The sequence below is a fragment of the Hibiscus syriacus genome, unplaced genomic scaffold, assembly GCF_006381635.1.
Source record: "Hibiscus syriacus cultivar Baekdansim isolate YM2019G1 unplaced genomic scaffold, ASM638163v2 tig00110472_pilon, whole genome shotgun sequence".
NCBI lineage: Eukaryota > Viridiplantae > Streptophyta > Magnoliopsida > Malvales > Malvaceae > Hibiscus > Hibiscus syriacus.
In genome coordinates this window covers 2,142,270-2,153,158 of record NW_024062752.1, presented here as the reverse complement: position 1 = coordinate 2,153,158, position 10,889 = coordinate 2,142,270, and the positions used below count along the sequence as shown (strand labels likewise).

The following is a 10,889-nucleotide window of genomic DNA, read 5'->3' as shown; positions in this document are numbered from 1 at the left end:
GATTTTAGCATGAGCCGAATCTGTAATCTAAAGATATTTATAGTACTTATAATCATAACTAATAAGGTTTACAATTCTTGACATTATTTGTACGATTAGGATTCAAATTCCAAACCTGTTTAATGCCACCTTTTGAAGATAGTTGTTCGAACAAAGCGGATAATTAAAATTTTATAAAATAATTTCCTTTTGAAGATATCTATACGAATTAATCGGATAATTAAAATATTATAAAATAATAACTCGGAAATAGAATATAATACTGAACATAAATTATTAGAGATATTTAAAGGGCAAGAGCCTTTTTTGCTTTTTTAATCAATTGAGTGGCTCCAACTTATGATATTTTGGACTGTCTTTGTCTCGTCTTGTGGTCATTAGTCAAGCAGAAAATCAAGTTTTTGTCATCCACTCTCTTTGCCAAAGCAGAGGTTTGTCATGTCGGGAACAAGACTCCTAAAAGGGCAGCAAACCAATGACCCCCCCACACATTTCTCAAGCGGTTAAAGCAAGAACTAGCCACAAACAATACATGCTAATCGATGTGACCCCCAAAATCACTTCCTAAACGAGGAACCGAAGCAAACTCCACGCGTAAAACTTGGGGAGTTTTTCATGCAAAAATGGGATCTCGTTAATTGAATGTCACTTTGAGATATTTTGCGCATGGATAATAACTTATGATTCGATTCATCACCACTTGACCGGTTTAGGTCGAGTCACAAAAGTATCGCGAGTATAATTCGTTATTATTCTTTTTGAATTTTCATAAGCCTTGTAAATTTTATCATTTTAAGATGTGTCTTTTCAGTTTCGAACCAAAACATCCCATAGAAAAATTCTAGAGAAAATAGGATCAAAATTATGAATTTCTTTTATGAAAAAAATCTTAGATTCAAATTCAGGACGTACATCTCAAAGTAAAAATATTAGATTTTACTCATGAATTTTATACCGACTTATCCCGTGACAGGTCAAATACAATATCAATGACATCTCAATTTTCCAGTTTGTTTGATAGAAGAAAGAACAGAAAAACTATCATTACAGTTTTCCATCGAATGCATGATGATTCTATACTTCCTTTTCATCATGCTATAAGAAAAACAGTGTCAAGCTTAGCCACACATTTCATCACAGTTCCACTTCAAATTAAAAGATCTTAGCATCCATCGAATCACTACAAATTGCTTGAAATAGACCTCTATAATGCTGCAATCAATAATGATCTGGAAAATCTAGACCTAAGTTCAGCAAACGAGAAATACAAAGTAAATTGAGCATGCCTAAATTTTTTTGCTTAAGCAAAAAGGTTACTGCGGTTACGAGAGAGCTGAGGCCGCTTTATAGGAGAGATTATCAGGTTCCTCAAAGTCATTGAAGGATTAGCAGCAGAATTTCTGAAAGCATGGTGAGCACCGTTACCTCGCCTAACCGGAATGTCTGCCTGCTTTGCTGGTGAGCCACTTGATATATCAAAAGGACCAGAGTTTGAACTGTTTTGTCTTGCTGGCCATACGTCCTCTCGAGGCACTGGAGTTCCAGGAGAAAACCGACAAATCTGCAACAAATAAGTTAACTGGGGAGGGGAATAATTAAGCAAAAATGACCTACTATACATTGGATTGAAATCACGATAGCGGGAACCAAGGAAAATATTAACTGTTTAAAGGCTTTTAGTAAAAGGTTTTTCAGCTTGTTGAATGATCTATTTTAGCATTGAACATGATTACCCTTTCGAATGGGATCTCTGTTATCCATCATGTTAGCTGCTGAATTTGAGAATAAATCAGGCTCATTTCTTGCAAAGAAATTGTTTGCAGGTTGGATGGCTGACCGTTTCACTGATTGGTATTCACTCCTCAATTGATCATACATTTCATCAAGCTTTCTCTTCTGTCTGGAATTTGTGATATTTGAAGTTAGCAGGGTTCAAGAAGCATAATATAAGCTTTGGCCAAAAGAATTAACAAGTTCAAAGAATAGAATTTAGACTGGCCTTGATTTCTCAGAGAACTTTTCTTGGAGCTCTTGCTTATCCTTTGTCAGACACTCAATTTCCTGCTCCATCATCTGACACTTCTTGGCCATTTTCTGATAAGCAGTATGCACCTGATCCAGTTTCTCTGAGAACTTTTCGTGCATTGCCTCGTATTTCTGCCGGTACTGAGCTACAATTCTGTTCATCTTGTACTGCGTTTCTAATTCCTTTTGCCCAATGTAAAACATCACACTTCTGCATGCACTCTTCATCACTAAATTCATTAAGGAAATGGCATGTCTAAAAGGTTTTTTCAGGTTGATCAGAGTCCATTCTCTCTCTCTCAGTTGCAAAATCTTTCAAATGATACAGAACATTACAGAAACACATCAAGTAATTGGAAAATCGTGTGGACTATAATATAAAGGATACATATCTGCGGAGAGACGCCGGCCATTGCCATCTGCAGTAAATACATCATGTAAGCGAGCAAAATAACAAGTAGACAAATAAAGCAGCACCACAATAAAAGACAAATGAAAACTACAGCATGGCGCAGATTTTACCAGGGAAATATTTTAAACAATAGAGCAAACTGTATGTAATAATCCAAGTGAATCGTTTGCTTACATTTATCCATTCATCATTTGGGTTGATATCCACAGGTTTCATAAGACTGAGAATCAAATTTCAAGATTAGGAAAGTAAAATTGAAATCAATAAGATGCAACATCAAAAGTAATTAAACCTAAAATCTACGCAGAACAATCCTATGCTTCATAACAGATTAACAACCTCACCTATATAATCAATAAACACTCAAATTCTTTGACAGACCTCTCTTTCCAAATAATCAATAACTAAAATTTTTCATTGTGTAATTCTATTTCATTAGATTAAAAAAACGAAAATTCTGGAAAGCATTATAATGTTCCCACCAGATAACATTCTTACCTCTTAGAGAGAACTTGATCACAAACGGGGCATGCGGCATCATTGCTAAGGATCTTGCTTGCATCTTCTGTACCTATTTGCAGTGTCAAGGAATCTTTCCATGCATTAACTGTTTCTCAGTCTTAAACAATGGAAACAAAAAATAAAATGTATACAATTGCTACAGCAGTTCGATGAAAATAGTTAGGATAAACAAGAGGTGACCACATGTAGTGGAAATGGCTCGCCCTTCTAATTCACGCCAGCAGGCATTGCATCTCATTTCAATTGATTGTATTTGTCTTCAAATCATAAACTCTATGTGTATCACAAGCAACAATCAGGGCGAGGTTCCTTAGTAGCATATGCCCAATAAGAAGATAAAATGTTACAAGTCAATGACTGCTACAGCTTGTTTCATGAATTGAAAGGAACAAAGCTTTGGTCCCCAATAAGAAAGACTTCCTGGAGTTTATCAATATCCTACGGAATCTTATCCTAATGTTTGGTTGTTAGTTTAGTTTCCTGAAAGTAAGAAATTGCTATGAACGGGTGAACAAGTTCCAATTACAAAGCAAAACCTTTTTTTGTTGTTGAAAATCTGTTTTCTTTTTATTTTAAATCCTTCAAAAGTTTTGTTTTCTTTTGGAATATAAAAATAAACTACTAAAGTGATGATCAGATAGTACCTAAACTAGTAAGTTGAAATTTATATTGGATAAAAACCAGAAATTAAATTATCACCGAAGCTTGAAGATTCATAAATTTTAGGGAAAATGTAATTCAGAACTAATTCATAATCAGCTTTTGATCATTAACGTTCAGGTTTAAGGAAAATTTAAAGCCCTAGAGTTTTTCGGCATTGCAATATATCAGCCAAAAAATATTTTTTTATCCCAGTCGAATATTTGTAAGATGCTCAACCAAATCACCTAATAATTCAGCTTCATAAGGTTCCAAACATGGTAAATGAAAATATTTAGTTCGAGATTTCCAAGTTCTCTGCTATTGTCTTCCTAAATTTCTTAGTAACCAACCAGAGTGATAACCAACCTTTTATCCACAAGTTGACCAGAATTCCTTCCAAATCGACGGATTCACTAGCGACTTGATCTAAAATAACAAAAAAAAAAGTTTATAACACCTAGAACTTCACAGTTAACAGATCATCTAAGATTTTTTTTTTTAAATGGTGGAAATGAGATGAAAACCGCGAACGAACGAAGAAATCGAGAACGCCGAGGAAAAGAAGTTGAAATCGAAGCAATTTTAGTTTTACCTTCAAATATATTATCTGGAACAAAACGAATCTCCTTTCTTTGCCATTTTCTTCGATGGTGAAAGCTTTGAATTGAAAATATCACTTTGGCGCGTAATATTGCTTTTAAATTCTTCAGTTTTGAGTATTTGAATAGGTTCGTTATTGTAATATGCTTGGACTTAGCTCGGCGTCAATGGTAAAACTGCAGTTTAGTCCCATTATAATTATAAAGTTACCGTAGCATAATGAAATAGTGAAATTTAAATTTTATCCCTACAAAAATGGTAAAATTTTAGTTTAATCCCTTTAAGAAATATTTATTAAGATAAATTATATTATTTAATCTCTAAACTTTTATTGTTTTCTTGTTTTGGTCATTAAACTATAAAAAAAATCAATTAAGTCATGATATTTGATTTTTTTTATTCTTTGATCATTCAAGATATAATGAGATGATTGCACTTTTCATTTTTCAACTAATCCTAAACTCTTAAAATTGTCATCATCGTTCAATCATTGATCATCGTTGACTTTCGTTCGCGATAAAACTGATATTTGAATATTTGCATTTCAATCTTTATTTTATGTTTAATTTTTATTTAAAATCGATGAAATTAGTTTTAAATATATATTATTCGTCTTCTCAAAAGAATGATTTTTATTGTTTGAATTTTTAAATAGACATTTCAAATCCCATTCCAACAAAGTCTTCAAATCCTTAATATTATATATTTTTTATACTTAATTTTATGAATTTTAAAAGATTTTTAGAAAAATCTAAATTGATAAAGTGATAGAAAATGACGAGATGAATTTATCGATGTCAAAATAATTGTAAATAAATAAATAAATTATGTTTTAAAACTAAATTGAAAATAAAAAAAAAAGTGGCTAGATAAAAAATAAAAATATAAGTCGGATAAAAATAAATAAAGTACACTTTTAGTTTTAACTTTTAACTTTCATGTTAGCACAAAAACATCACAACATCTATCTATTTATACATAAAAGAGTTTACGGTGTACGTCGTATACCAAAACACATTATTAATGTGATACACCAAACACACTATTAATTAAATTGTTTTTATTAAGTAAAATGTTGATGTGTCAGGACATGTCAATTTTTTATATTTTTAATTTTCACGTCACCTTTCTTCGTTAATATTTTTAATTAATTTTATTCATCCAATTAGGTGGTGATCACTATGAAGATAAAATAAAAAAAATTATTCTAGCTCTCAACGTAAATTAAACTTATGACACTTGCATGGGAAATAATGCACTCAACCATTGAGCTAAACTAGTTATTTAAGTTAATTTCACCACATTTAACTTATATAATGGTATCATCACAATATGAATATTTCCCGATAAATATAAGATTAAAATATAAGACATTTTAAATTAATGACCGAAAGCTTAGTCACTTAATTATGATATGATATTTTTTATTATACTAAACTTAATACTTACTTATATTATTATTAAATTAAAATATTAAAATATTTAATTTTAAAATCACATTATTTATTTATTATTCATAATATTTATTTAAAATTAAATAGTTAACGAAGTCTTTTAATTTAATAATATTACAAAAAAATGATTTTAAAAATTAAATATATTAATCTTTTAATTTAATAAGATATAATTAAGTATTAAGTTTAATATTTTAAATATATTATCCGACAGTACCAGGAAGGCAGCATGGTCTCCACCAGAAATCTGCCACGTGTAAGTTTCTCATAGCCTCAAAAAATATCCGCTTTGTGAGAGGTCGCGCCACCTTGTAAATTCCCCACCAAACCCCAAAAAATTAAATTTGAAACAATTATTAATAACAATAAAGTGAAAGGAATCGGTTCGTTTGGCTTCGCTGGCTTCTTCCCTTTCTCACCCTTCACTTAAACCATCAATAAACCCCATTCTTTAAAAAGAGAGAAAAAGCTGAAATTTTGTGGAATTTTGGGTTTTTTTTAGGTAAGTAAAATGAGAATTCAGTGCAACGTATGCGAGGCGACGGAGGCCAAGTTGCTGTGCTGCGCGGATGAGGCTGCGCTGTGTTGGGCGTGCGACGAGAAAGTCCACGCTGCGAACAAGTTGGCTAGTAAGCACCTGCGTGTTCCGTTAACTTCTTATTCTTCTCAGATGCCTAAATGCGACATTTGTCAGGTATTCCCTCAAAAAGAGAAGTTAAAATATTTCCTCTTTGGGGTTTAGTAGTCATGTTTATTTTAGAAGTCAAAATTTATAATTTTAAGGTGAGTTGGAATCTGGTTTTAATTTAAAATTTTGAGTAGAGTTTCTTTACTTAGCTTACCTGCGAGAAATGAAATATTAAATTTTGATCTATTTTTTGTTAAATTTTGACTTTTGACTGACAAAGAACTAAAAGTAACTCTCAAGCGAAAGTTGTTTTCTATGGCCAAAGTGCGAGGTTTATTCTGGTCCTCAACGTGCGCATTGCTACTGCTGGGATCTATTTTCTTGTGTTCCATCTATTGATAGGTGGAAATCATTGCCCATAAAACTCTAACCCTGTGTTGTACCGCATTTATTGTGGTGGCCAGCTCCTTGATCAATAGAAAAACCTCTTCATCGCTGACAAGAAGCAACTAAACTGAAGTTTCAGATTGATTAAGAAGAAGCAGCCTTTTAATGTTGTTGTAGGAAAGAGTATGGGATGACGACTTATGCAAAACTTGGTGCAACTTTAATGCAACTTAATTACCAATGTAGTTTAGTTAATGTTTAACCAAGATGTAGGAGGGTGAAGATAGAGATGGTGCTCTTAGAATTGCTGCTCTTTTTTTTTTTTTTTGGAAATGATGTATGCGATTTATAAATGAACTATTGTTTAAACTGTATCTGTCTCGGTGCAAACTTCAATCACATCATTATCAGTTTATGATGGCAAAGAAATGATGGCTGAAGTGGTAATTCATTTGTTTTTTGAAACTTTCTAAACATGTGCACTTCAAATATATGTTGGTACGATGGCGGTTCATGGCTAAATTCATTTAGTAAGGGCTAAAGAGTATTTACAAGAAAGCTTTTCCAAGTCATGCCATGTTGGACGTCTAGAAGCTAGCTCTACCTTTTTGTTTGCTTGTGCCTTTGATGGAGGACTGCTTGGCTTGGTCATAGTTATCCAAACAAGTGGTTCTTATGAGCTATTATTTGCTGATATTTTTTCCCACTCTTCTTCCATGCATCTTTGATACTAGTTTCATGTCTGATACTGCACTAAGTTTCATGTCATTTGAGCAATATATAACACTGAATTTTTTGTTGACTTATGTAAAGCTGGATAGAAGCTTATTCGTATATCCTTCCGTGTTGATACTATCTTATTATAAGCTCTCAAAGTACGATCATATCTACTGTTCTGTGGTGGCTGGAACTTCAAACTGCTTGATTTTGTGGCTTAGTTGTTATTTCGTAGTTTTTCCTTTCTTTCTTTCCTTTTGGAATAAGTATTCCTTATTAAAATCAATCAATTTGACATATCAACCTTTCTTGATAGGAAGCATCTGGGTTTTTCTTTTGTTTGCAAGATCGAGCTTTACTGTGCCGGAAATGTGATGTTGCTATACATACAGCGAATCCTTACGTCTCTGGTCATCAAAGATTTCTGCTTACCGGAGTAAAAGCTGGTCTTGAATCAACAACCGACCCTGGTGCATCACCTTCTGATGCCAAATATCTTATAGTGAAAAAATTTCAGAAACTAAAAATAATGCTACATCTAGAAGGGGGGCTCCTATGACATTTACTGGTGGATACAATGAGGTCCTACCATCAAATATTGGAGATGGAAACAATGACCTGAAAAAAGTAACATATGCTGCTGGGGGTTCTACAGCTGGAAGCATTCAGTCATGACAAATGGATGATTTATTTAGGCTATCTGACTTAAATCAAAGCTATGGTTACATGGATAATGGGTCATCTAGGGTACAAATTATAGTTGTTTTTGTACTAATTTTTATATGGCTCTTGCAGAATTGAATGTGTTGGCATAAAATACAGAAGATAATTTTATGCTGGACAAAATTTTCTATAAAAAGTAAACTGAGTTCTTTGTTAGGTCATATTATTCTAATGTTGCAGCTCAGCTAGCAAATTGAACTATTCAGTGTTGTCTACTATTGCTCTAGTTTTAATATATATATTTGAAATGTCTGGCTAATGCAACTAAGAGTTCTGTGTCTGGATTATTTTTGCTGGATTCTTCCAGGTTGATAGTGGCAAGCTTGGAGATTCTGACAGTTCATCAATCTTGAGATCTGCTGACGAAGAGGTAGATGATGATGAGCGCTTGGGTCAGGTGCCAGACTCCTCATGGGCTGTACCACAAGTGCCTTCACCTCCAACAGCCTCAGGGTTGTATTGGCCAAAAGATTCTCGCAATCAATGTGATAGTGTGGTTTATGTTCCCGACATTTGCTGCTCAGTTATGAAAAACCCCTTTAATTCACGGCGTTGTGGCTCAAACCCGAAACACCGACGACACATTTAGAATAATTTGGTAGTCTTAATACACTAGCTAGTCTTCCCACGATTTCGGATCCACCTTCTCAGGTGTTCTTTTAGCATATTATCTATTATTTATTTAGGTTTCGATCTTTTCAATTACCGGCCTGAGCTACTTGCTTTCAGTCTGGGTTAAGCCGCTTTTCCCCTACGTAGAAGTCATTGTCATCCTGCAGTTGATATTTTGTTGATAAAGTAAAAAACCAGAACGAAAAAGTGTACTAGAAAAAAGCTTGTTAATGGAAGGAGTTGGTGTTGATTCTTTTAACAGCTTGTATTTCTTCATGATTCATAATCTGTGTTCTGAACTCCGAAACAGCTAGAAAAATAAAGTCTAGCGGTTTCACATTCCATTATTGTCTTTGATGTGGTTTACAATCAGTTCATATTCATATCATCTATGTTAATCGTCATGTTTGTCCCGATATTTTTGACTGATTACCGACACCCGAATGCCAGATATACTGTCTTATCCAAAGATCCGTGTGATGTTGCATTGCAAGCTGAAGCCAATTAGGCCTACAACAGGATTAGATGACAAGTAGTATCTTGGCAGCTGATCAGTCCAAGCATAGTCAGAAGCATCACGAGGCATCAAACCTGGTTTTTTACAGAAGTGTCCTTCTGATTTTTGAGACTAGGTCTGCTTCAAATAATGTTACATGTGATCTGTTTTAAATTATCGTTTCTTTTAACTATACATATATATAGTATAGTCGGAAACTTTCACAAGACCGGAGAACCTACTCGGAACTTTGAAACTGTACCGAATTGGATTTCTCGAGTATACAAAGAAGGGTTCTGTAGTTTTTATTTGTTATGTTGTTTAGCTGGCCCACTGTCCAGTTAGGAGGCAGACGATCAGATGCCATGGGAGGCATGCTACAGACATTGATGTCGACAGGATATATACGGTATTTAATATCCATCTCGTTGAATATCTTGATCATATCTTCAACCAAGAGTGCCCTTCTTGTCCATCTCTCTCCCATGTCTTGGTGGTTCATTTTATGTGTGAGCCATATAGCTATCCTCACTCTATTCAAGTCTTCGAATTCCTTCAATATAATCTTTGGATCTGGATACCAGTGGTCGCTTTTGTGCTCAACGAAACTGCAGTAAGAAACGATCCATTGAATCAGACACGGTCCATTAATTATACATTGTCAAAGATGCTCCCAAGAACACCGAATTACAGCTAGAAATTGCCACATGAAAGACAAAAGATTGTCATAAACAAAAGCAAAGCGAGGTAAATAATTGCATCTTTTTCTAATGACCTCAATATCCTCTTCTTGATTAGACCAATCTTTTCCGCAGTAGTTTTGACATGGGTTGTAACACCCCAACCCGGATACGAATCCGAGATGTCACATTGATTTTTCAAAACATTTACTTGTACAAAATAGTAAATATTTTTAAAATTTTTACTAAATACAACTGACTAATTTACATAAATTACAATCATATGATTTTACAAAACCGATGAGAACATATCAAATTCAAATCTATTTACATGCCAACCAAAATCAGTATTACAAAATACATACTATTCAATTCTTTTCTGATCTGATCTTGGAAAGGAGAAACTGACCTGTCTTGCTTAACTTTACTTTTTCTTCTTCTCGGAACCTACTGTGAAACAATCACACGCTAAGTCATTGACTTAGTGAGGCATATAAAACATGTAATAAAAACCATAGAACATTTCACATAACAGAATGCATACATGTACATATGCCATCATTATCACCATCAACATCAACATCATTATCATGATCTCTATCATTATCATTAACCCATTTTAGACATATCATCTTGTACTTAATCTTTGCAGCATGTCATCTTGCATTTTACATTTGTGACATATAGAATCATGTATTTAACACAAAATAACATCTCACATCATGGAAGATGAAAATCAATTTATTTCTTTTATTTGCCCATGGTACACTATTGAGAACTCAAGGTATGTGAGTACACTGAGGTTGTGCACACATAGACTGTCACCACATCTCATATAAATGTCCCAAAAGACCAGTCCATAGGTCCCGAAGAACCGAGGTAATCAGTCCATATGTCCCGAAGAACATAGGTAATCAGTCCATATGTCTCGAAGAACATAGGTAGTCAATCCATATGTCCCGAAGAACATAGGTAATCAGTTCATATGTCC

The 10,889-nt window shown here is 33.7% G+C and overlaps 1 protein-coding gene and 1 pseudogene across 1 annotated transcript; one reads left to right on the top strand and one right to left on the bottom strand.

The window, feature by feature from the left end:
- Window positions 1-1,285: 1,285 nt before the first annotated feature.
- Window positions 1,286-3,235, bottom strand: LOC120127700 (E3 ubiquitin-protein ligase CCNB1IP1 homolog). The gene is made up of 7 exons (XM_039145563.1): window positions 3,128-3,235; window positions 2,936-3,008; window positions 2,612-2,657; window positions 2,414-2,444; window positions 2,000-2,255; window positions 1,734-1,900; window positions 1,286-1,533 (listed from the first exon to the last, which is right to left on the bottom strand). Exons 1-7 carry the CDS (start codon window positions 3,195-3,197, stop codon window positions 1,301-1,303), a joined length of 876 nt encoding a protein of 291 aa, XP_039001494.1. The 5' UTR covers window positions 3,198-3,235; the 3' UTR covers window positions 1,286-1,300.
- A 2,691-nt stretch (window positions 3,236-5,926) lies between these two features.
- On the top strand, window positions 5,927-9,069 carry LOC120127702 (annotated as a pseudogene).
- The last annotated feature ends 1,820 nt before the right edge of the window (window positions 9,070-10,889 follow it).